Genomic DNA, 27,491 nt, shown 5'->3' on the forward strand with positions numbered 1-27,491 from the left:
CCAGTCACGATTTGGCAATGCCTGCCGTATGCACTCCTACCCAATATTATTCTTCTGAATAATCTCCCCATAATAACAGTCCCCCCTGTGAGCGATATATACACACATAAACACACACACACACACACACACACACACACACACACACACACACACACACACATATATATATATATATATATATATATATATATATCCCCACTATTATTTCTTCCAAGTCGGAAGCTGCTTTCCAAAAAAGCCAGCTGTGGATGGATGGCACCGCGTTCACTTGCAAACAGAGTTGTATAATGTTGCAAGTGACGCGCTTTATATTATCTGAAATCCTTGCATGAGCTTTAAAGAATGAAAACAACAACTTCAATGACGTTAATAATGGCAAAAATAATAATAAACAATTAGCCCATTAAAGTAAAAATTCCAGTAAACAGTAAATCTTGTTTCTGTATATATGCTAATAAAATATTTATTATCAGCATAAATATGTAGATGATCACAAACATATACAAAAATAGTTATCTTGAACGTCGGCCCTTTAGCAACGGCGTAGCTTAACCCCCAGAACCAATCTGTATCTAGCAAAATAAATAAATAAAATAAGTAGATAAGCATAGAGTAAATGACACGTCTGCAGTCATGCACTAAGCTGCGCTAGCAGTCTGTTGCACCCCCCATGACGGAAAATATCCAGTGTCAATTAACACCTCTCTAATGTTGTATGACAATGACATGAAGCTCTTTCTCAAATATCCGCGATGAAAAAATAAAGTTTGATTGCTCGCGACGTCAGCCAACTAAGTACTTTCACATACGGTGGAGTGGTGAAATGGTCCTGGACTACCCTTGCTGCCACATTCCGGAAAATGCCGGCAACTCGAGAGCAGTCGCGAAACGCTTGGAGCATTGGCGAAACAGTGCCACTTGGCCACTTCTCCTATTCTACCACCATGTCCCGCGTAAACGGAACATCTGTACAGTCTGCAGCTCTCTGTGTTATTTTCCACACATTAATCCCTTTGTCGCTCCAGACTATAGTTGACCCAGGTTTCGTTTAATTTGTCAGGTGTGTGTGTGCCACAGTGATAAAACGTGAGTAAAATCAAAACGAATCGGCAAAAGTTTGCCGTTAATTGCGAGGTACTATAGCAGATTTTAGCACAAACATTGCAGGTTTGTGGAGTCGGTGTTATTTGCGACTGCTCACCTTTGCAAAATGATGTTCTCTTAGAACTTGACTCATTTTCTTCCATTTTTAGAAAAATGAACAAGTAACATATGGGTATTTAAGTGTTAGATGTGGTAGTTTACTTCACTGCCGACAGTACAGACAACAAGCAATAAGAAGTCAGAACATAAGTAATAAGTAAGTTTTGCGACTGCTCCTTTCTTTCCTGGAAAGACCAAATAAAGAAAATCAAATCAAATCAACATCACTCCCAATTTCTGAAATATAATGAGCTACGCAATACACCGTATACCCAATGCCACGACCCCCTTGGCACGGACTTCGAAGTCATCTGAATAGAAAGCAGGATGAAAACAGTTTGGGGGAAGGACAAACGAGCAAAAACAGAAAATAAAAGAATATACTAGAAATGTTCCCTATTTTTACATGTTTTCACATATTCTGAAAAAGCAATGAGTAATGCGGCGGACTCCTCCTAGGAAGAGAAGTGTTTAATCATACAAAGACCGGGGCTATCACCTGCTTACCCCTTTGGCTGACCCCTTACTCACAGCTCATAAGCCATGCCAGAAGCCAGAAAGCAGTCGTGTAGCTACTGAATCCTGCATCTAGAATTCACACCTCACACTCATCGAAGTCCCCATAAAACGAATGCGTCCAAGGAGTACTGTAAGCGATGACTACTTGAGACCAAGGACACCCTGGCCCATCATTAACTAAGAGAACAGTGTCTTTTTTCTTCTTTATTGAAAAAGAATTTGACCCATTCATAACAATATGGAGCTTTAATTTCTTCAGTATGCAACGAATGAATCATCATGCTATACATTAATGCAAACAATTAAAATGCACACAATGTAAAGGCATGGTTTCGGCCTTGAAACAGTCTTCCTTCTTACCTTGCAGAAACTGGAGGTTATGTAACAGTCACCAGTTACCACAAACCATGGACACCCAATTCAGACAGCTGAATGCAGTGGTCACAGGGCACGCCATTACTTTGCCGCTGAGCACTCAAGAGGTCAATAAGGATGAGAAGGTGAGAAAGGCTCTCAGCATTCCGTGAGATGCAATGGAGGACCAGGCTTATGCGATATTGATTGTAGAGAAGCACAGAGCGAAGGAGGAAAGAATGAATGATGTCACATGGTCGTGTTGTGGCTTAGAAACACTGCACCAGGCTGCACGACAAGCATGTCAGTGGTTTGTGACAACCACACTTGTATGTAACGAATTACATATGCTGTAATTCATTTACGTAGCCAGTTACTTTATTGATGACAGAAGCTGTAACAGGCTGAGGCAGCTTTGAGATGCTGAATTTGGCGGGAACTACAGTCAAATACCCGTGATCGTGCCATGCGACAGCCTTGCGGATGTGCATACGTTCAGACAGGCAAACTCGGGAGCTCAGTATTTGTCTCCTCATCTTAACGCTCCACCAGACGTTGGCAAACGAATTAAACTAGTGCTGGTGTGTCTCGATAGCGAGAGTCCAGTGACGTTAATGCCAGAAAATCACATACGGGCAATTTTTTATCTTTTCATCAAACCAACTGGGAGCATCTTCTCCAAGTCCCAGCAAAAACGAAGTGCTGCACTTCATAGAGAACCCAGGTACTGAGTAACAACCATCTTGTGCGCCACATGTCTGTACATTACAACACCACCCTACCACCCAGAGCGCACATCGAGCGAGTTTTCAATGTTGCTGCTGATGTCCTCAGAACAAAGAATCCTGGCAGAACCAATCTTGGGTTGACAGCTTTGTAAACGATAGCTGGGAAGATGACTGGTGAATTTTTTGCAAAGTAATTGTTAAAGATAAGCAATATGTGAAGGGGTACAGAGGACGCATTGAAATGGACCAGCAAGCTCGAACGTTCCATTTACTGTATCTGTACAATGTTAATAGATGTCCAGAGGACTGTAACATAGATGGAATCGATCAGTTTTGAGCAACTCCTCAAGTACTTTCGTGGGGAAGTAACTGGTAACTGTAATCAATTTAATTTGTTCAATTAAATCATTGTGATTGTAATTGGTTACTTTTTTCTTTGAGGTATGAGGCCAAGTTGAAAACATTTTTTTTTTCAAATTGCCAATTTTGTTTTTTGTTAAGTTAGATGTACAATTCATCAAGAAGCATTACTGCAGAAAACATTTTGTTCCCATATTAATATGTTTCGTTCAAAACATATAGTAACAAATGCAACCCTACCCAGCACCCGTGAAACCGAAACTGAAAGTGTCCTGTCTCCAGTGGAACAAACATGCCCAAATTTTGCAGTTTTCTTTGTTATTTCGTGTTATTATGCGTTCACTAGTGATAATGCTCTAAGGGCATTTTCAGCATGTTTTCATCTTTAATAAACAGTAACTCTCCCAAAGGGGACGCGCTACATTTGAAACAAGTTTACGTTCTGGAGGTTCTTTGCGGACCTCAAAGGAGCAGCAAACAAGCATACCTTTTTTGCTGATAAAGATTTTTTAGTGAAACTTTGCACACCTATTTCTCACACTGTTGGGTATGCAATGAACAATAAGTAAAATCGTCCGAGGTTTGATAAGGTTCCCTTTTATGGAAAGGTGAGTCGACTGGAATAACATATTTTTTGGTTATTTAATCACTGTGCTCCGAGGATTCACTGGATCTGATTAGTTTTGGTTCAGTGCACAATTCAATGGCTCACAAATATAGCTGCAATGGGGCAAATTAAAGTTATGAGTGTTGGCGAGAGACCCACATGTATTAATTTTTAAAATAAAAAATATGGTCACACACATTATGAGGGTATCATGTGTCTAAAAAAAGATGCTCTATAACATAGACTAGTAATCTGTATTCATTTTCTTTTAATTTTTTTTTGCTGCGATTTGGCCTCATACCTTAACGTGTACAAATCTGGTGACATGTGAGCATCACTTCCAATTTCTGCTATGTAATGAAACCTGCTCAACGCACCCAATGCCCAAATGCCACAATCCATTTGGCATGCAGTTCAAACTGGCCATGTTAAAAAACTATCACATTTGAGGAACCGAGGCTCTGTAGCACGATTACAGTCAACACCTATACAATAAAGGAAAGTGAAAAAAATTATGTCCCTGTGCCCTTACCTGGTCGTATGCTCCTAGTAAATATATTTCCAATTCACAATAATTTTGTCGTCACACTACTGCCTGCCAATGTCATCTTGCATGAGCAACTGGCAACTGCTAGCTCTCCACATATGGCAAAATGGGAGGTATAACTTTGACTTAGCTTTCCCTGCCACATGCAAGGTTTTCAGGTTATCAACTCGCATTTCCAGAAAGCACCTTGTCCCTTCTCTATCTGCACCCACTGTGGGGTGATTTCCCATCTTTTTTTTTGCACACACACCATATACAAAGCTTGCACCATCACACCTAGGAATCATGGAATAGCAATCTGCCATTGCTACGAAACATTCAGGGGTGGGACTGCCCAAAGTAATTTTGGAGCAATTTTTGGAGCAAGTAAAATTGCGTTCTGGAGCAGACTAAATTTACTTCTGGAGCAGTTTGGAGTAGGCCAATCTAAATTTTGGTGGAATAGTGGAATATTGCAGCACACTTCGAAACCATGATGAAACACAGAATAAACGAACACGACCGCTGAACTGCAACCGTCTTAAGCTGAATTTTGAAGCAGATTACCCTGATACTGAAACTGTATAGTGGCTGCCAATTTTGGTGATAGTGCCTGTAGATTTTAATTGGTGGTAGCAATCACACACACACAATGACCTAATGCTTAACTTTCTGGTATAACGTAAAACTATCTTAATCTGTTTTTATCGTGATAGTAATTGTATGGACACTCCAGGCGCATTTCTACCGTCGCCATCGCTGTAATGTTTCATATAACTTCCAAGGGCAATAACATTGTTGCCGCGCACCGTATGTTGTATGTGCGAGTGAAAGCGTGGCTAGATTGATTGGCGGCTCAACCTCGCGCACTCAAGGGCGGAAAGTGGGGAGGAAGCGCAGTTTTCCGTCGCGCGTGAAGAACCGGGAGGAGGGGAAGGGGTTCGGCGGTTGCTGAGTGTGGTGCGGCCAAGCGGGCCCTATCTTGAAAGCGATCTGCGATGGGGACAGAGTGCGCCAAGTGCTGATAGGTTCGTGTGCGCTGTGTTTTCGCCGCTTAGTTTGCGCTAACGCGAGAGGCAGCATGAAGGTCCATTCGCTAGCTGCTGCCGCGTTTCCTCACTCCACCGTTTTTGACATTGAGTGCGCGCGGTGATCGAGTGAGATTTGTTCATGTTCGTGCGCGCGTGGCACCATGCTTGTTAATTTAGTTAGTAAGCGAATGTTTTCAAGTTTATACGGCCGATAAAACTACGATCCGTACTTCGTGTAGCTGTCTACTAATTTTATATAGCTATCGATGCTTCGTCTTATGGCCGAAACTGCCTTTTTATTCCAAATCTGCCATTAGCTCTTCGTGATAGGTCAAAATGGCTCAGGCCACGCCCATATGGGCATAAAAGCAGATTGGAATAGTTTTATGTTAAAGCAGCTCTGAGGACAGAGACACCCGCCCGCTGAACCCACTGCAGCGCGCGCCTCCCTTATACCTAGTTCGCTCGCAGCGCCCTCAGTCTACTTTTCGTTGTTTATTTGCACCTCAGCTAGGGGGTGCCGCGCCCCTCGGCCAACTCAATCATATTCTAGCACACTCTAAACCGCAGCCGCCCTGACCATTCCAACAACAGCCGGAAGAGGCCGCCAGCGGCCACGTTGGCCACTTGCCGGAAGCGCCAAAAAAGTCCAAAAATGAAGCGTGAACACAGCAAGAAAATTACGAGAAGCTGTGCGGGAGGCGCCGTCGCACGGTGTGCGGAATGTGAACGGCTGCACTCTTTTCCCGAGAACAAATCCGCTCCCTGCTCGCGGCCACTGCCAGAGCACATGCTGAAGCCGTTCTGATGCAGTGTGGCACAATTTCGGTCAATTTTTTGCGTTTGGCCCAGTTTGGCGCAGGAACTTGCATTTGTATCAAAATAGCACAATTGGCGCAGGAGTCCCACCCCTGTACACTGAATGCTGACTGACCACTTATGGTCAGTCAGCGTTACTGAAAATGCCCAGTTGACATTCATACATTTTTCAATTCACTGTGGTTACTTACGCAGTTGTAGGGTTCTCGAACCACAGTGACAGTAAAGCGAGGAAGGAGCCAATGAACACAAACTTTTTTTTTTTAGCCTGCCGAAAGTAGTTAGGGATGGAAGTGGCCAAGGGAGTTTTGGAGCAGCAAATTTGGCACCTTGGAGAAGGTTTGGAGCAGAAGATACACGTTTTGGATCAGCTTGGTAAAGCTCAACATCAGTGAAATAATGGCAAACCAAGAAACATGTGTTCTGCCGAGGCCACAAGGTGGAGTGCTGTTCATCCACCTGACAAAGGAAACACCAACTAAATGTGGCCAAGAGAAAAAAAAACCCAGAGCTTTATGCAAACAGCGCCCACTTTATGTTGATAGGCTTTTGGTAACGTTTGTCAAGAGTAGTTCTTTTCATTTTTTTTTATTGTGCAAAAGCAACTAGTATATAAATTGAATTTGCTATTATTTATGAATTTACTTGCACCATAAGGTGCCAATGAAAAGGTTGTGGAGGACGTCGAGAGATGACCGATACCCCCATTTAAAGCAACCTAGGTCCTGTGAGATCGTTTTTCGAGGAGAGAGAGGATAAAAAAGCCCATGCAATTAAAAAATAATCTATGTGACAATGCATCCCTACACCAGTGATATCAGCAATCTCAGACGTAAACATTGTCATCTAGTATTCGTTGTGTATATTACGCACGTGCGATTCTGATTTTGTGTGGTGTGGTCGTGCAGAAAATAGAGAAGTCCAAATTTGATATTTCAGGTCAAGAAGTTTCACGAAAGCAAGCAGGCCATTTGTCAGCGTGCCGCACTAACACCTCTGTAACCAGACGTGGTGTACGTGCAAAATCTGAATGTTACACTCATGGTGTTTGCCATTAATTAATGCAGATTTATCAATAGTGCATGACGAAACTGTCACGCTACACACTAAACAGACTGTACGACTTATACAATCAGCTAGAGCGCAGCTTTCTTTCCCAACTGCCCCACAAAAAGAGTGCCAGTTCAAATCATTTTTAGCTAGTCTGCATAGTATCCAAACACATGAGACATAAAAAATTCATAATGCAATGTACAGCACAAAACGATTTTCATTATCCTGCGGGCGAGTTACAATATGCCACCAAACACACCCACACTTAAATGACGCCAACCCGGAAATGGATTGCTTAGGCTTGGGATTCCGGGGCTAAACACTAGCCAACACAAAGCTGCGTAGTTGCCACTGACCCCCCCCCCCCCCCCCCGTCCTGCAAAATTTAGCGACTTCATTCAAAATTAGCATTTTGAAGCAGGTTGGCGCAGCACTTCCCTCCCTGGTAGTGGAAAAGCAATGCAAGCGCATGAATTCTCTAAGCACAAGACAACACAGTTTGTAGCTGGTGCATATTGGACAAAGCATGCGAATTTTGACGCAGTGAGCTCCAACGTGCAAGCTAGCGGCACATAAGAAGTCCCCACAAGCTAGGAGACACGTCAATCTTCGAAGCACATGAGGTGGACTTTATCTTAATAAAGCATGAGGTACACTTTCGGCACATTTGCAGGGAGACTGTCTAAGCTTTTCAAGAATACTCATCCAATCTGGGCTCTAACCCTTCGAACAGGCTACAGCACCAAACACCGAAGTTCCACGTGTCACGAACACCAAGAAAAGTGACATGCCAAGAAGTGAATGGCCGCGGCAGAGGCACTTGTAGAGAATGCGGAAAGCTGTGTACTCACGTAGATTACGCTCCGTTGACCGACGATGAAACAGTAGCTCACAAGACATTGCACATAATGTGCTCATAAAGTTTAATTCAAGGAAAGCTTCAGCATACCTCTCCTAATAGAATGAACAAGAAGGTAAAATGACAGGCCCAATTTTAGTTATGCTTTTCTTTCTTAGCAGAAATGCTCTATCTTCCTGCAGCCATTTAGGCGATTGGCTTTTCACCTATCTACTTTTGAAATAGTACAATATTCCTACGACTTGTAGAGTTTCATTTGTTTTATCGAGGGTAACAAAGTTGGCTGAGAACAGAGGATAGCTAACTATGTCGCTGTGAGTTATCTTTTGGGAGACGCCGACATTGACAGTCGATTGTGTCCACACCCGGTATCAATGTGCATGGATCCATGTTGTCAAAAGTGCCAATATTTTTCTCAGTGTGAATGCGTTGATTTGATCAGCTGTGAGTAATACTCATCATGAAAACACTGCATACTCGAAGTTTGTGGCATTCTGAGTGAAAGGCTGAGAAGCTCGTGCCACACCGCAACTGCCACTTTACTGCTGCCATCGTTGTCATGGCTATCACAGTGGTTCATAAACATGGCCGCTGCCGCCGTACGAACCAACCAGAAGAGGTGATGTCACATGCAAGCTATGTATATGAACACCAATGGCAAATTTCCAAGCAGTGAAAGCAAACAGGAATTTAAGCACAGAAATACAGGCTGCCAGAAATAACCTTTGCGAGATTAATTAATTAAAGATATGCAGGTTTGTCAATTAGGTGGAAGTTGCCCTTGCTTACAATGATGTACGCTTGCCCAAAATGTATTGTGAGGCATGTGACCACGTGGCTATGCTCCACAGAGCTGGCACGGCTGCGCATAATACCAATTCTACGTGGGTGCAGTTACGCCTTATGGCGCGGCTTCTTGTCTGCTCCATTATTTGGGCCTGCCAAGCCTGTGTCTTAGTGCAGTGAAGTGAATTTTGCTTTCAGTGACATATCGCCCTTGCGGCCAGCCAGCCTTGAGATTATGTGTCACATGCGAACTGACGGTGGTTTCACCCCCTCAAGTCCAGTACAATGCGTCACTGACTGCAGAAAGCATGTCCATCAGCACACCCAAACATTGCAGCATATGACACGAAGCCATGACTCCTGGAATTGCTACACCTGTGCAGGTTTGCTTCAATGCGTGGCTGCGGCACCTGCACTGATGCTTTGCACGCTCACAAGCCTCGCAATATTTTGTGGCAGATTGTACGCCAGGAAAGGTAGACAAAGCACTAGGCACTGTTTGTAGATTGCTAAGACAGCACATATGCACCATTCAAACAGGACACAAATATGGGCAAGCAATGGTCACAACCAGCTGCTGATAGACAAAGGGCAAAGTAATCAAGAAATATCAATTTGTTCGGTTTAAAGGGGCCCTAAACCCCCCCTCGGGCTTGGTGAAATAACATAGTCCACGGGTAGCATACGCTGTTGTGAACATCTCAGCTAAGTTCTGCTGTCGTACCCGGTCCGTGGAGCTCGCAAGCGGAATGCGAAGTCACCTTTCTCTCAAACGCTCTCATTTCAAAAGACCCCATGATTCTCGCTCTTTTCTGTGTGCTTTATTTCATAATAAAGCACACTCCAATACACGGCTGCTATTGGTCGCTGCGGCCGGCTACACTGCGGCCGCTGGGGGGTGCAGCCACGAGTCCACTAGCTAAGCGCACTGCGGCTCTCCGAGGACAGCCGCGTTTGGCTTACATTAAGCGCGGCGTCGGCACCAAATCAGAAATTTGAACTGCGCGCCACGGTGACGTCTCCGCCGTAGCCTTCGCAGTGCAAGGCATTGAAGGAGGAAGGGGAGCACAACAGGAGGCCGTGTTTGATTGCCGGTAACTCCGCTTCTGCTGAATGCATTGAAGTACTTTTTTCAGCAAAATTATTCTGAAATAGCCTATTTTCACTTCAAATATCTTTCTCCATTTTTATAAAAAGTGGTTCAGGGCCCCTTTAATGTCCCAAAGCATCCCACAAGCTATGATGTGCAATAGTAGGAATAAGTGCTGGATCCATTTACATTACCTGGGTTAACATGCACCCAAGCCTAAGTATACGAGGGTTTTTTGCATTCCACCTCCATAGAAATGTGACCGCTGCGGCCAGGAATCAAGCCAAGAGCTCAGCAGCACAATGCACATACAGCCACTGCTCTTGGTGGAGTAAGGGGACAATGTTGGTCTGATAGAAAAAAAAGGCAACTTTACAAACATGTTGGCAAGAGCTTTTTTTTTTTCTTGCTGACAAGAAATCATAGAAAGTATGAATCAACAGCTGGCTGCAACTATTAGACCCAAGTAACGCTGAATGCAGCTGCCGTCGTGGGCACTACACCACTCACCCTCAGAGGGCGGAGAGGACAGCTCCTCCAGGCACGACGACGGTGGGCTTGTCTCCCCCGGCCGGGGGTGCGCCGCCAAGGGCGCACATGGCCGAGGAGCCGCTGCTGGGTCCGGCCCCCTGCGGCGGGGGTGGAGCCGCCGCCCCGCTAGGCAACATGCCCTTCAGGCCCCCCATGCTCTGGATGCTAGCCTGGATGTTGGTCAGGCTGCGCGGTGGCACCATGGTGGGCGGCGGGGAACCGGGTGACGAGGCCTGGCCAGGCTGCTGCTGACCGGGCTGCTGCTGCTGCTGCTGCTGTTGTTGCTGCTGCTGCTGTGCCTGAGCCTGCGCTTGGGCCTGTGCCTGCGCCTGTTGCTGCTGGGCCTGCGCCTGGGCGGCTTGTGCCGCCTGGGACGTGCCCAGAGCCAGGTGGCTCGGCCCCAGCGTCAGGTGGCTGGGGTGGTTCCCTGCTGGTCCCGTGGCACCGTTCTTGGGCACGTGGGTGGCCATGTGACATTCGAGGCTTGACTTCATTACGAACGACTTGCCGCACATGCCGCAGAAGTAGGGCTTGTCGAGGGACGGCGGACGCAGATGAATCTTCATGTGGGTCTTCATATTGCCCTTCTGGGTAAACCCCTTGCCACAGATTTGGCAGGTGTGAAGCTTCTCGCCCGAGTGGGAACGCATGTGAGTCTTCATATTGCCCTTCTGGGTGAACCCCTTGCCGCAGACCTCGCAGGCATACGGCTTGCGGCCCATGTGGCTGTTCATGTGGTACTCGAGGCTGAGCTTCTGCGAGAAGCTCTTGTGGCACACCTCGCAGGCAAAGGGCTTGACGCCCTCGTGGGCCATCACGTGGGTCTTGAGGTTGCCCTTGAGGGTGAACCGCTTGCCGCACACCTCGCACGCATACGGCTTTTCCCCGTAGTGGGTCGCCAAATGAGTCTTCATATTGCCCTTCTGGGTGAATCCGCGCCCGCAGATCTCGCAGCGGAACGGCCGGGCCCCCGTGTGCGAGTTCATGTGTGTCTTGAGGTTGCCCTTCTGCGTGAACCGCTTGCCGCACACCTCGCACCCAAATGGCTTTTCGCCCAGGTGCAGCGTGTGGTGGTAGTCCAAGCTCGACCTCTGAGTGAATCCCTTGCCGCACACGTCGCAGTTGTACGGTTTCTCACCAGAATGACAGTACATATGACTCTTCAGATTCCCTTTCTGCGTGAAGACTCTTCCACATATTTCGCACGGAAACTCGCCCCGCTTGGCGGGCGCCTTGGGCTGTGGCTGAGCGGCTGCGGAGTGGGGCTGGGGGCCCGGCGGAGGACCCCCCGTCTGTTGCTGCTGCTGCTGCTGCTGAGGTGGCGGCGGCGGACCCGGTTGCTGCTGCTGCTGCTGGTGCGGCACCGGGCTGCTCTGCGTGCTCACACTGTGCACGCTGTTGGCCGCAGCCGCGGCGGCGGCGGCTGCGGCGGCCGCGGCCGAGACCGCGTGCGTGCCGCTGTGGTGGGCGCCGGCGCTGGCGCCGCCGGCGTTGGCCACGCAGAGCGCGTTCGGAGGGGGACCCGGGGCGGACGATGCATTGGCGCTGTTCTCCCTGGGGCCGGTTTCGCCGTACAGCATAGACTCCTTCTCCAAATTGTAGAAGTTGAACAGCCGGTGGGCTGACGTGAAGAGCGGGATCTGGGTGGGCAGCCCCGATGAGAAACCGAAGGTTGGGTCCATTGTTTACATCTTGCCGCGAACGGCTACTCGAGCGACGGCCCCGGCCCGGCCGAGACAAAGGGCGAGCGGCCGCTGAGCGACTCGGCGGCTGGCAAAGTCCACGAAGAGGGCCGCCCGGGCGCTACTGGGCCTTCCATCAACCCCGGCGCGGCCAGAGCCTCACCAGAAATCGTCCATGGAGCGCCGTTTGAAAAAAGGGCGCCCCGACTGCGACGCGATCAAACAAACAAATTTCAAGCGGAAACAATAAAAAGAACCTGCTCATTTCGCTGGGCCGCCCGACGATCCGCCGCTCTCCCTGCACCACCGGCGTCCGAGATGGCCCGGGGATGCCCAGAAATAACTTCGGGCAGACCCGTTACCCCTAAAAATTTGCCCTAATGCTGTCAGCTGTCAAGAAAGGAAAGCCGAATGGAGCCTGGAAAAAATGGCCTTCTGGTGGCCGAAAGCAAACACATACAAAAAGAAAAAAACATAGCCAATTTTTTTCTGCCACTCTTTGCGACCTGATCGGGATAGCCGCAAAACTCGCCTAGCGCGAGCTTAGGCGGCTCGCACGCGCGTTAAACGCCAATAATTACTTTTTTGTATTTTTCGAAAAAGAAAAAAAAAAATGAAGGTGGTCCGTTAAAAAACAAGATGGCTCACTGCCGCTGGCTTCTTTTTTTAGGGCTCCTACTTCATCATGCGCAGCACTTGGACGCTCCTCGGACTCTCCATCACTTCCTTCGCTTTGAATGAAGTTTCGCGCTGGACTCGTGCAAAGACAAAACTATTTACACACGTCCATCGACGGAACAAAGAAAAAAACGCAATATGCGATGTCAACGATCCATTTGATCGGCGTCAGGGTTGCCAGTTATTTTTGCGGGCGGCGGCGGAAGAGAGAAAAAAAAAGCGTGTCTTTGTTGTTGCCAGACCCGAAAGAACCGCGAGCGCTGCTTTATCGCGTGAAAGCAAAAGCAAAAGTGTGTTCGCCCTACGGACTCGCTTCTCCGGACCGTGGGCCCGTACAAGTTTTGTATTGGTGCGGATGAACCTGCTACAATTAGAAGCGCTCACGAAAAAGCGACATAAAGTGAATTTTTTTTTAATGAAAGACGACGAATATGCGCGTGTTTAACCCAGCCGGCGAAAGATGGCACGGCCTGTACGGCACGGGATTGGGAGGGCGGGAACGTCGTGGAATGAAAGGAACGGAGGCGAGAAAAAAATGTGGAGAGGTTTCTCTCTGGGAGAAGGAAAGAACCCCGCCTGCCGCCCGCCGCATGGGATGCAGGCGGGCGGCCAGCCCTTGAAAAAGAGAGAGCGAGGGTGCGAGGGATTTGCGCGAACGAAATAGCTGAAACTCCGAAGCCGCTGGCATCGACGTGGGCAATCTCGGATTGAGCGGCTTTACCGAGGCGCCGTCAGCGCTGACAGACGCCGGCGCCTGCGGGCAAGAGGCTGCCCAGAAGAACGGGCGGGGTTGGAGCGCCTTGCGTGTCGTGCCCAGTGATGAAAAACCGAACGAAAAAACGACAACTATGTACACTTCGGTGGAATCGGCAGGCGGTGGTTCGATCATCGGTCACAACGACGAAGGGGGCATGGGTGGTGCAGCTCTATACATGAAAATCTGTCTACACCATACTAAGTGACCTGCGATATTTAACCAATGTTCTTAAATATCGTTTTTTTTTTTTTTTTTTGGGGGGGGGGGGGGGGGGAGGAAAGGTGCCGCGCGGTTACAGGCCAAGAATACATAATCACCAGAAGCATATTCAGCATCTACCCTTGGTGCTTATGGAGGATGCTTGTAATTAAAAACTCCGTACGTTATCGAACCGAGCTGAGTGCATATCGTAATATTTCCACCACCCGAAGAGAACCGAGCCACTCGTCATGATCATCGGCCGAACAGCATATACGCGTGGAAGAGATAGGTACATGCGCCTCGTCGATAGATATATATGTGCACACGGTACGGCTGCTTCACTGAGCGGCACCTTTTAGGCCATGTAGTACACTCTATGTACAGCCATAGTACAGCCATGTGTCAGCGGCACCCAGCAGTGGGGACACGCTCGGCTCACCGCGGGAAAGCGAGCGCTTTTTTTTTTTTTCCTCTCTCTCATTTTTTTTTCTCGCTTCCAGCCAAGGCTGCGCACCAAAATATCGATCGCAAAACCACGCAGACAAATTCTGCGCCCGCTGCTGTGGTGCGAAATGGCGCCGCACTTGACCGGACGTGCTTCCCGCGCGAGCTGTGGCTGCCAGCGACACACGACGCGCGCCACGTGCTTGCGTAAGCAGCTATGCACAAGCTCAAAGAGAAGCAGGTAGTAAAACAAAAAATGGCGCTCGCGCCTTCTGCGACCACGCGCCACCCCGCGCTCACGGCGCGCGACGAGCGAGCTGCAGAGTTCGTTGCCCCGGTTTGGGCGCCAAATGCAAAACGCGGTCGCCCGCATTAGGCTGCGCAGACGTGGTGTTACGTAAACACCGCAGTTAAACCAACACGCGTGTTTGCAAAGAAAGACTACTTAGGGGTGCGCGAATATCCGAAACCTTCGAATAACGAATCGAATAGTGTCCTATATTCGATTTGGTCTTCGACTCGAATAGTCACTATATACGTAAATACGATTTTTTTTTTCAGATACTTCTCGAATATTTCGAAGTAAAAGTACGGTAAATGCACATAAAACGCGAGAACTTGCGCAGTGGAGGCTCCGCTAGTAGGGCTACCTAAGTAGTACAGGCTACTTACTCATCCAATAGTAGGGATACCGACTACTCCAATAGTAGGGCTACTCCACCTATATATAGTTTGCTCCACTGTGGAGGCTTAGGTAGCCCTACTTTACACGCTATTGGGGGCGAGGAGTTACGGAGTCGCCATCTGTCGGAAGCGCCTCGCTTGCGTAGTATGAGGGATAACGCAGCGCGCTCCTCATATAGGTTTGACTGTTGGCGCTCAATAAAAACACCACGCGGGAGCCCTCCTGGCCATTTCTGCAAGTACTCTCCAAACGAGGGAAGTTGAAAAGTTGGACGTGCTCTAGCTCTTAACATTCTGTGCAAATTAGAAAACAAAAGGCACGACCCCCCCCCCCCCCCCTCCGCTGGTAAAGGAGGGGCTCGGCCCCCTCCTCGGCAGGTCAACTGTAGCCCTGCGGCACCCATTCGACAAGTGTCGGGGGTGATTTCATTTATTGCCAGCAGTGCCTTGTGCGGGGCAATTCTAACTCTCCCCCTTTTTTCGATTAACGAGTTTAATCGCGATTAATCGGCTGATGTGGTATGAGCAAAAAACAGGAAAGCAGGTGGTGCCGCACCGTTGCGTACATTTCCCAGAAGCACTGCACGCGACGGTCCACCACCCTTGTTCGCGACTAAGATTCTTGGCACAAGGTCTTGGAACCACGTCTGCGGCGGGTGCCCAGACCCACTATATAAGACGACGCCGGACTCGAATCTGATGGATTTGAAAATAAAGTTTACGTTCTGGCACAACATACTGTTTCATGAGCCACCCGGGCGTGAAGCTATACGCTCGTGAATCAGTGAAGATTCACCTTGTTTTCTTTAGGTTACGAGTTAATTTTAAGTCGTTTAGTTGCGCATTATGAGTGCTTTGTTGTACGAAAGATGTACGCATTTTTTTTTCCCCTTTTGTAAGTCAGCATATAGGTGTGAAACATAATATGTTGTAGTGCCTGAGGTTGTCAATGAAGCAAGGCTGCGGCAACTCGTGTTCTGTGTTAATCTTGCTAATCATGTTAATCATGCCACATTAATCATGCTTTAAACACTTCTTCGCCGGAGTGCAATTGTCATCGCCGTTTCAGCTACACCAGATATAAGTGCGATTGCGTAACACTTAGTCACTGATGACGTCACAATTTGTGTTTCTCTCGTTTGCGCTCGTCCACCACCTATGTAGAAACCAACAATTTCCATGTCGCGAGCTCGCGTCGAACGGCCGACGTCGAAAGCATGCCGCTGCCGGGCCATACGACCTTATTCAACGTGGTCGTCGTCGTGCTGGTGACGTCAGAGACGTTACGCTCGTGACACACATAAACACAACCAATCAATCTACACAACCACGTTGGTCCACCTGGTTTAGCTCTGCGGAACGTTAAAGCAATGCTATAAAAGCGCTTTAACTAATTGATGCGACAGTTATAAGGCTCTCAGTTGTAAATTAAATGATTTGCGCTTGGTTCAGCAATCGGCTGTCAAGCGGTATAGGTGGCACACCATGCGCTATTTGTCTTACGTTAATGCATGTAGTTTTTCCTGAATATGTTCGTTGCGAAGCAACTACTAATTTATAGAGTCACGTATTTTGGGGTGTTGTAATGAAACCCCTAATTTTACAATTTTGACTCTTCGGCGTCGCTTTAGGTTTACTGCTAAACTGTTTTCAAGCCTGTGCCAGGTGCTGCTGCTGCTGCACTTCCTCCCCTATACCCCCCGATGCCTTGCGCACGAGATTGAGCCACCCTCGTCGGCTCACCCTCGCACGCTTTCACTCGCACATACACCATACGGCGCAACGCGACGAAGTTATCGCCTTTACACTTTATACAGAACATCACGGTGACGCCAACGGCAGAAAAGCGCCTGGAGTGCCCATATAGTTGATATCGCAATAATAAAAACGTTAATACAGTATTTACATTACGTTCAAATTTAATAAATCGGATCAAAAGATGTTGCACGGCGAGTGGATTTTCAAGTGAGTGCGAGACCAGCCAACTCAAGGCAAAACTAGCCGAAACGTGAGCGAAGGACGGAGGTGATCACTGCATAACGGTCATGATGCACTGCATGGCTCTCGATCAGAACGCACTGAAATGCAAAAAAAAAAAAAAAAAAGAAAAGTGAGATCTCTCTCAACAGTGACAAGCTTTTCAACGGTGCAGAGACCACTTACACTACACTGCTCTCTTCGAGATGAAGTACGTATAATTAAGCAAAAACGTGGTGGCGGCAATCGCCTGTCTCGTCGCATATCCGACGCACTTTTTCCTTGATCGCGTCGAGCCACTGAATAACACAGTACATACAGTCGACACCAGCAAGTAGTGGTTGCATGTCATGTTGCTAAAACATGAAGTGTTGCTCCGGCCAGAAGCTTTATAGATTGTACCTTATCAATTCTTCGAGATTATCAATATCTGTAGTCACGACATTTGACCATTTCGTCGTGGCCCCAAACAACTAACCACACTTTGTATATATACAAGTGCTATATTCAACGTCCAGATACGAGTGTTTCCTTCAAGATTTCTCGATTTCTCTTCCTGCAGCCCCGCGCGCCGTTAAGGCACTGCTTCTCAAGCACGTACTTCAGTGACCGGCGGGCATTTAATCTTTCCAGGACACGAGACTGTTTACGCGCGTGGTCTATCGATTTTCCACGCGGCCTCAACTTCTGCAAGGCTTCCGTCCACTTGCAAAGGCCGTACAACACAAATTGTAGGGCGATCAGAACTCCGACATGCAGATGAAGTTTATTTAGTGCGAACCTTTCAGTGATAGCAGAAGCAGGACACAAAGCATTGTGTATACAGGGTGTCCCAGCTATCATGCAGCACGAAAAAGAAAAAAGAGGAACGGCGTTACGCGAAGCAAACCTAGTGCGTATTGTTTCCAGTACAGTGGAGTAGCCGCCAGTATTTTTTTTTCGTTACTGAGATTTGATTAGGTAATTGTAATTAATTATCTAACTCGAGAAGTACTGCCCTAATTATCAAAGTGTCAATGAGAAGATTGTATAGCAACATGAAAAACTCCCGATACAGCTTTCTGCTGCTCAATACGTGCTACATAAATGTGTTTTTCCGAGTGTGAAAGAAGCCCGCGAATACACGCAGAATTGCCGCGCGACTGGCCGCTCGAGGCACTTTGTGAGTATTCGCGGGCTTCTTTCACGCTCGGAAAAACACTTTTATGTAGCACGTATTGAGCAACAGAAAGCTGTATCGGGAGTTTTTCATGTTGCTCTACAACTTTCTCATTGACACTTCGATAATTAGGACAGTACTTCGAGAGTTAGATAATTAATTACAATTAACTAATTAAATCTCAGCAACGAAAAAATTACTGGCGGCTACTCCACTGTACTGGAACCAATACGCACTATAGGTTTGCTTCGCGTAACGCCGTTCCTCTTTTTTTAAATCGTGCTGCGTGATAGCTGGGACACCCTGTATATATACACAGCAATAATCTTTACTGCGAAATAATAAATCAAATATATATCCAGCCTCGCAAACCGGTAATGCGTACAGAGAACCAGCTTGAAGAAATGAAAATATAAACGACAATTTTAGTTTGCATGTGCAACTCCCAAATCCCATGCGTTCCTGTCGTGATCGGGTCAGTGAAAAGTATCCAGTCCATTCGAGGCCGGTGGTTAGCAGGGCCGCTATTTTGTAGCAATGCCTTTCCGATGCTAATGCCTTTTCGCGCTTGGTCAGTGAGCGGTGGATGATATAAGACTAGTATAGAATAACGCATCGCTACAAAATACCGGCCCAGGTCGACGCTTGCGAACTCCATCTCCATCTTCCACTTTCTTCCAACTCCTCCTCCCAAAGATTGATCTTTTCTTTATACTTTTGATGCCACGACCATGTATCGCCGTCTTCGAAGTCCCCACGGAACTACCAGGCGCGCATATCAGGCTAAGAGTTACTGTATATGGCCATATACAGTAACTCTAATCAGGCTACTTGCTCAGCGCCGTCTTTGATGAGCCGACGGTACTCTTCATACTGGTTATCAGCAACGTGTTACGGACGCGAAATTCAAAGCGAAAACTTTGTCACTATTTTTCCATTAAACAACTTTTATTTTTCCTATTAAGAAATGTATAAGTGAAGTCTCGATAGGATGATTTTTTTATATTATCACGGAGGAAGGAAATAAACTGGGCCAGAGCAAGATAGGCAAGCGAACTCACCGTGAAGCCGTTCCCCTTCGCGTTTTCCCTCGCAGTGTCGGCCCAACACGTGACCTCTGAGACTCGGCGTATTGGCCGAGAATGTTTGGTTCCCGGTAGTTTCCTTAAATCAATGGCGGGGCACTTGTTCGGCTGTCCTGCAGTAGCTCTGCCTTCAGCACTGCGTAGCGAGATCACTAAAGCTAAACTTTCATTCCGGAGGATTAGCTGCAAGGAATACGGAGAATAAAAGTCAAATAAATGCTTCCAACTCTGCATCGTGCAACCAAAACCTACGGCGCGCTCTGACGTGACGATCACGTGTTGAGCCGACTTGTTTGACTTCAGTGGTGTTGCGCAATGCTTCCTCTCCGTTCCTTCGATTCTTCATTCGTGGTTTCTATTATATATATATATATATATATATATATATATATATATATATATATATATATATAGTGGGGATGCGCGACTCTCACGCGGCTCCTGTGGTCCGGCTTCACCGCGTGGCTGGGTGCCGGAGGCGGTCGTAGTGGTTGCGGCGCGTTGCGAGAGATGGCGCGAGTGTCGCGATGCTAGCGCCACCGAACGGCGGGGTGCCTTGGGAGAAAAAGGTCGAAGGCGCTCTCTCTTGGGCTTGGGATCGGTGGCAACACGCACGAACGCTTCGCGCGTGCGCCGGCCCGCTTCGCGCGAGGCTAAAAGACCGGTATGGACGAACACGGATCGTTCGAGCGCGCCACCGTTCGCATGACTGTACACGTGAACGACTAGGCGATGGTGTCATAGCATGGGGCGAACGTATTCGCTCGCTATCGGGTCGCGGTGAGTCGGACTTCCTTGATTTGTCGCGCGCCCGTGTGAATGTTCTATGTTCTAATGAAAGGAATGTTCTAGTGTTCTATGTTCTAATGAAAGGTAGGATAGGAATAAACTTTATTTGTCCAGCGGTTAAGGCTGTTGGTGCCCGGGGCTAGGCTGCCAGGGGTCCATCGCCGGAGAAAAATCTTTCGAGATCCTCGGCAATGGCCCTGGCCCGCTGGACGGCCCACTCCTGGTCCTCGGGTGCCTCGCTGAGGAGGGCGGCTTGCCATCTCTCAGCGAGGCGCCCCGCTTCAGAAGGTCCTGCTGTTATCTTCCCCCTTCCTCTTGTTCCTTCTTCTTCAGAGCGTTGACATTCCCAAAGTATATGGGCCATATCAGCCCGTTCGTGCTCGCACCACGGGCAGCCGGGCGATGGGTGCAGCGCGGGCCATAGGCGGTGCAGGTGATAGGGGTTGGTGAAAGTGCCCGTCTGCAACCGCCTCAGGTCGACTGCCTGGGACCTGTCCAGCCGCCCGTGGGGTTGTGGATATGTCATACGTTCTTGCCTATAGTGTGCAAGAACCTCTCGGTACGAGGCCGGAAACTCCTCGATATCACAGTCGGCGTCCCCGTGGCCCCCAGCTCCGACCGCCGCGATTTGGGTTGTGTTGATAATTCCGCCGGTGGGGTCCCGCACAACAACGGCGGCTGCCCTCTGGGTGATCGCGTCGCGGCGGGTAAGTTGCCTCGCGACGAGATGGGCACGCTCGTTGTGGTTGGGCGGGATGCCGGTGTGTTTTCGGCCGTTAGTATTGTTGTTGTTGCGGCTGTTGTCTTCTTTAGTACCAAGCTCCCCGACGTGCGCGGGGAACCATTTGAGGGACTTGATCGTAATCCTGCCGGACACGAAGTCTCCGGCTCTGGCGTTGAGCATGCGCGCCACATCCGCGGAAACCCAACCTTTGGTGTAGTTCCGGATCGCTGATTTGGAGTCGCTTATGATCAAGCTATCCTCCGTACCTCCGTGGAGTACCGCGAGGGCTATGGCCATCTCCGCTGCTTCGGCCGACGGCAGCCTAGCTGATGCCGTGACTCGGATCCTTCCCTTCGTATCTACGACCGCCATAGAGAAGGCGGGCTCCGCCGCCGTCATGTTCTATTTGCACGTCATATTTGCACGTCATGTTCTAATGAAAGGTGCAATAAATGCCCTTTTGATTGTTTGCACTACTGTGTTGTCGTTCCTTTGTCCCAAGATTATGTGCGACCCCACAATATATATATATATATATATATATATATATATATATATATATATATATATATTTGTACATTGCAGATTTTCGTGAATAATGAGTTTGCATACTGTTGTTTCTGCATATTAATGTTCGGTGTAGTGTTTTGTCTTCTGTATTATTGCCGCTGTATCTTGTAATAGTTTTCATAAGCATTTGCGTGTGCTTTCTTCAAATATACATGGCCTATCGATGGGATATACTTATTGGGCCGATCTATAAACCACAGCCGTACAGGCTAACGGTCCAAATACTTATACCAAGTTTTTTCTCGGTAATGTACTGTTATATCGTTTCGACATTCGTGTGTTTGAAGATGCCGTTCTTGTTTCGTACACGTTGTCGAGCGCCTGAACCTACAGAGGGAAACTCATAAACAAATAACTCCTAGATACGTCTTTAAGGACCTGAAACTATATGTCGATCCCAGGAAATATTTTATAGATAATTAGGCACCGGCCAACGCGGCCGATACTACGAAGATCATACACACATATTGCAGACCTTTATCGCAGACCAAAGGGACATTAACGTCACATGTCCCGGGTAAGTGCATATATTCTTTTAAAATTCTTATGTGTCGATAATCTGCAACATTTAATATTGCAGCGCTCGACATTGAGGAGGGAGGTGGGAGGCCTTCACACTTCTGCTATAATGTAGTATACGTACACCATATGGAAGGAAAGTGCTACGTAATGCATGTCTTTCGCTGATTTGACACACGTTTTTCGACGTACTTGGGCTAAATCTAGGATGTCGGAAGCCTGTATGATCATGGAATATCGCCGTATTAGAAGAGACACTCACGCATTTGACTCTTACCTAACGACATGCAGTTAATGTTATCCATATATTATATATATTCACAAGTATACGATGTTCTATAGCTGGCTCTTCTAATTCTGGCGCATGGTAGCCAAAACATCCTGCCATGGGGCAGCGCCAACGGCGACTTGAGACCGCGACTCGGCAAGTGTACGTGCGCGTGTGTTTTAGTGTTCTCATGACTTAGCAGACTAGCTTTCTGCCCGCGGGCACTTTGGCAAGCACCAAGCGATCGTAGACCCGCAGAAACATGCGCCCTTGCGGGCCTGTATAGCAGCTGCACGAGCGAGTAGCTGCTCCTAGTTTGACTACATAGCAGGCATCTACCGCATTCCATTCTCGAACATGCCGGCGGCCCACTGGGCTTATGAAAAAATGTGTAATGCGTATCCGATTCGCCCTCGTGGTCCCAAAGGGGGCACAAAGCAATTTCAGTACGAAAATAGTACGAAGATCTGTCCCACATGTGGAAACCGACATCGTCCGCGTTGATCTCCTTTCCCGCGGAGTCCGGCATACTATATACACGCTGCCTGTTTGGTGGCACCCCTCGGTAGCCTGGCTCCAGTATATAGGGTAGAAACTATGGAGTTTTTGTTTGTTTGTTTGTTTTAGAGCGCAGCTCTTAGGTGCCTATTCCTGCGTTTCGCATCGGCGTCCCTCAGCGTAGCCGAGCATAGCGAAGGATGAAAGACCGAACGCGGAGCGCCGCGGTGGATGAAAGGCGGCGACAGCGAAGAGAGCGCTAGGAGGAGGCTGTAGCGGAACCTGGAGGCGGAATTAAAGCAGGAGGAGGGCATGGCGAAAGCGTAAGAAGTAAAGCGTAGTGCCGCGCAAGACGGGCTCTGCGGCGACGACCGCTACGAGATGACGCCGTCGTCTGTACACCGATGGCATGCGGCGAGCGCGTCCACCGATACCATATATGTGGAAACAAAGCACTGCATGAGAGGAGGTCTGTCTGCGGCGGCTGCTGTGAATCGCGCCTACGCTATAGTACATGACCTCTAGTAGAATGCCTACGCGTCACCCACGCGCTGCCTCTCGCGATCTCCCTATTAGCGAGGCAGTCGCACCACACTTCGCTCCGTTTGTAATGTGCTGGACGAGACAGATTGTCCGCGCCAGCCAATATATCGAGAAATGAAAACACGTATAGAGCTGCGCTCAAGTTTCACATTAGGGAGTATCGTAATTGTCGTTTTATTAAAATATAGCTTCCGTGGTAGAAACTTGAGCCGGTTGGTGTAGCGTAGTTTAAGTTAAGATTCAGATAATAACTCGAGCTCTGCTTGAGTTATCCAAAATCTCGTACCTGACTCCAATGCGCCCCTTTACCAATGGGTATCGATAAAGTCTCATCATCGTCAACTCTTTCTTAACGGCATTCGAAACACATTATGTTGACGCGAAGTTCGGAGGACGATGCCGGCAGTTAAAAAAATGAAATGTCTCTTTAAGCAATATACAAAGGGTGAATAGAATCAGAAGCTCCTTTGTCCGGAACTCTTAAGGGTGCTGTTAAGGCCGGGCAGCTGCGTTTCTAAGCCATAAATATCCCGCGAATGGAGTCGAAGGGCGATCACGAAATGAGCTTACTGCTCTTAGTGCGCACGCGTGCCGTGTCATTTACTGCATTGACCTCCCTGTATTTCATACTCGCTAAAGCCCTCGATCGATCGGTAAGTGCACGCGACTCCGCGTATGTAACTATCGCCGCTGTCATAATTTGCACGGCACATGCGCATTTATGAATGGCTTCTTGTGAATGTAGAGAGCAAGAAGTTAGCGCTATAGCTCTGATCCTCATAACGCAATTTTACTCATACGACCTGCAAACATCATGCATGTACATGCGCCGTCAAGGTCGCCGTATATATACCCACCTGTATAAGGTGGGTATATGTATATATCCCTCATGTATAAGGCGGGCAACAAGTTTTGCACCCTCAATGGTGCATGGTCTGTCGCATTGCTAAAGCCATTATCCTTAAGGCTGCAGAAAATTTTTATTTTACACGACAGCGAGCTCCAACTACAGCGGCGACGAGAGAAGCCATTATTGAAAAGTGTGTACTAATTCTGATCACCATGGTGCGCACAGAAATATCTGACAAGAGAGCTTGACAGCGACAGGTATAGAAGTTAATTTATTTCACGCGGTTTTAGTGTCGTCTGCTCTCGTGTCGTCACTAGTCTTGTTCACTTGCCACACAAAGCCACCAAGAAAGAAAACTTCGTGTGTCCCCATCAACGATTCGATATTACCCAATAAGGGTAAGCCTCGTGGCACAAGCCAGCACCTTTTAAAGGGCCCCTCACGAGGCCACAAATCAAATGTTCGTTACGCAATGGAAGTTGTTACGTGCCCTTAGGAGTGTTCTACCGCAAGAATTTTTTTCAAATTAGTTCATTAATAGCAGAGATAGAAATATTTGAAGTGCCGCGAACCCATGATTTCGGGAGGCGAGCGTCACCGCCAACACATCACACTCTCTCCACTTGCCCCGTCCAGCCTCCGCAATCCTTCCCTGCGTTCTCCCCCACTGGAGCTGGAACATCGCGTGACGCATACGTCACGGGCCCCGCCTTTCTTTTTTTTTCCCAATCGCTCTCTCGTGTTTTTGCTGAGTGGTGCACTTCCGGTGACGGTCTCGCGTGCGAGCTGTTACGTTTGTCTCGTTTCGCGCAGCGGACGATTTTGCGCGCTCTGCACTAGAACACCTGACTAGCAGTAAAAGTCAGTGCCACAGTCATGAGCTCTGAGGCAGACGCGAGAGGATGAGAGAGCATGATTGATCCAGCGCTGGGACACGGTAGAAAATGACATAGTTTCGTTCTCTGCGCCCAAGCGTGGGAACAAGCAGACGAAACGGAAGTACATCTCTGTACGGTACGAAAACAAAAACACGCCGACATTCGGTTTGTATGTTTTACTATTTCTCTAAACATTAATTGATCTGCTGAAGCAACAGATCAAACGAATAACCGATGTTGCCTTGAATATTTCTCGAAGTGACGTGACAGCACTGCAGTGTACGTAGGCGCACTTGTCCAGGGTGCCTCATGTCCTCCTCTCCCACGGAGCGGCGGGTGAGGTGGACATCGACCCTCCGGCTCGGAGCGCGGCGCTCGCGAGAAGAGCAAACGGCGTTAGGTTTGAAATTTAAGCTCTTTCCGGGACGCGTATAGGGATGTAATAGTCAGTAGACACGATCATTACCGCATATTGCGTGCACTGCGTTTGTGAGCTCAAAATGACCAGAACTGGTGAGGGGCCTTTTAAGGGTCCAATCATGCCATTGCCGAAACTTGCGATGAGACCTATTTTTGCGACTCTAATTGACCAACCAAAATGGGCTCGAGACGTTCCTCTGTTATGAGCCTATATTCCATGAAGACGAAAGCACTCGCAGAGCGCAGTGCATGCTTAGAAGCATGTATTGGGCTCGGCAAGTGTATTATAAGCATGCATTGTACTCTGCATGCAAGCTTCGGTGGTCCGACGAAAACCGACCGGCGTATTCGGCTTGGCATAACTGTATTGCGCGTCGCAAGCTGATGATGATGAATAAACATTTATTGGGCCCAAAATATATTGGTGGTGCCCACAGGCACCAGACGGGGTGGTTCGTGCATTGTAAACTCCAGGTTGGAAAGCTTGCTCTCGCCGTTTGTCCTAGTGAAACTCGAGAATTCGCTATTTATCAAGCAGAAGCAGATATCAGATCAGCAGATAGGCTGAAAGTAGTCTACTATCTAACGAAATATAACTATATCTTGCGTGATCGCAACTCTCAAAACGACCGCAAACGACAAACGAGCTCTTCCGCGTGAAGGGCGTGCATGTGACCTCCTTTCTCAGCACAATAACGCTAAAAGTTGCCAAGATGCCACATATTCTTTCTTCATTAGTGTGACCATAATGGTCTTACTTGGTCTATCCAGAGGCGACAACAGAAGGCTACTTATATTAACTGCAGAAGTTGCTGTTTGGTTCCTCTTGATGGTACATATACCGGCCGTCTGTTCTTTCTCGTATACGTACACCCAGTCCCACGGGGCACTCTAGATCGGGTCAAGCCCAATCCAATCGTCGCGCTAGAGAATTTCGACCCAAAGTGCCCCGTGTGACAGGGTATGATTGTACGGAGCGTCTACAACCCGTCGTAGCTCCTCTACGAGAAGCCGAGATCCCCTCCCAAACGTGAGGCCAGTTCTCTCGCAGGATAACGAAACCTCGGCATTGCTATACACGATGAAGACGCCGCCGTCCTGCTTCACGGTCCTGCCGCTGGCGCTCCTACTGCTGCTCGTGCTTCAGGCCTCGCCGTCGGCAGGAGTACCTGCCATGCGCACACTGGCCGTGCCACAGGCTGAAGGAGGCGAGCACACAACGCCCCCAGCAGGAGGCAGGAAGGGACGGGGCCGCTACGACTACGTCTACGAGTGCGCCAAGTGTGACGACGACTCGACCGACATCGGCGCCACAGTGTACGCCTACGACGGATGACGGCCGAAGCGTTGCAGTTGCTTTGTAAGGCAAGGTTAATAAAGCCTGCAGAAGAACCTAAAGCTCCGCGAGTTGGTAAGAAATTGTGGTTAAAGAAATGATGAAAATAGGCAGAAAATTCATGCACTCCTCATGCTTTATATATATATATATATATATATATATATATATATATATATATATATATATATATAAATTAATTTCTGGGGTTTTACGTGCCAAAACCACGATATGATTACGAGCCATGCCGTAGCGGGGGGAATCCGGATTAATTTTGACCACCTGGGTTTCTTATTTTAACGTGCACTCAATGCACTGTGCACAGGCGTTCTTGCTTTCGCCCCCATCGAAATGCAGCCGCCACGGCCGGGACTTTATTCCGCGCCCTCTGGCATAGCAGCGAAACGCCAAAGCCACTACGCCACAATGGCGGGCGGACTCGATCCTCAATAGCATTTCCAGGATTCTACCTATCGATGATTCTACACCAGATGTTGGTACCACACCAAAATGAACCTCAAATGTATACCACCAAAACACAATGCGATACGTATTCTTAGAATCTGCCCCCCCCCCCCCCCCCCCCAGATATTTCATTACGATTATTTTCCGAGTATTTGGCTGAGACGTATTTTAAAGTGACAGTCATTGCGGTAACAATTATATATATGGATACTCCAGGCGAATTTTCGCCGTCAACGACGCCGTGAGTTTTCGTTTAAAGTCCAAGTGCGATAAGGTCGCACCTAGCGCGCCGTTTGATGTTGGTGCGAGGAACAGAGTGCGAGGGTGAGCCGAGAAGGATAGCGGCTTGATACGCGCCGTCCTCCTTCGTGCCCAATGCAGGAGGTCACGTGGGGGGTTGGGCAGGAAGCGTGCGTCTCCTCTTCTACCCCAGTCGTGGCTGCGCATGGCTGTCTTTCATGCGAAAGCATTATATGTCCCAGGAGGCAGAAAATC

At 48.2% G+C, this 27,491-nt stretch overlaps 2 protein-coding genes across 2 annotated transcripts in view; one reads left to right on the forward strand and one right to left on the reverse strand.

Annotated features, from left to right (window-relative positions):
• LOC119446025 (zinc finger protein 696) overlaps positions 1–13,035 on the reverse strand; it is a 29,415-nt gene extending 16,380 nt beyond the window's left edge. Inside the window, exon 1 of the mRNA XM_037710332.2 lies at positions 10,449–13,035. Coding sequence (XP_037566260.1) covers positions 10,451–12,151 — 1,701 coding nt within the window. The 5' untranslated portion in view covers positions 12,152–13,035 and the 3' untranslated portion in view covers positions 10,449–10,450. The remainder of the gene's footprint in view (positions 1–10,448) is intronic.
• Positions 13,036–21,380: 8,345 nt separating this feature from the next.
• Positions 21,381–26,591, forward strand: LOC125944564 (uncharacterized). The gene is made up of 2 exons (XM_049665062.1): positions 21,381–23,700; positions 26,247–26,591. Exons 1-2 carry the CDS (start codon positions 23,584–23,586, stop codon positions 26,529–26,531), a joined length of 402 nt encoding a protein of 133 aa, XP_049521019.1. The 5' UTR covers positions 21,381–23,583; the 3' UTR covers positions 26,532–26,591.
• The last annotated feature ends 900 nt before the right edge of the window (positions 26,592–27,491 follow it).

This window comes from Dermacentor silvarum, chromosome 3, assembly GCF_013339745.2.
Source record: "Dermacentor silvarum isolate Dsil-2018 chromosome 3, BIME_Dsil_1.4, whole genome shotgun sequence".
NCBI classification, from domain to species: domain Eukaryota; kingdom Metazoa; phylum Arthropoda; class Arachnida; order Ixodida; family Ixodidae; genus Dermacentor; species Dermacentor silvarum.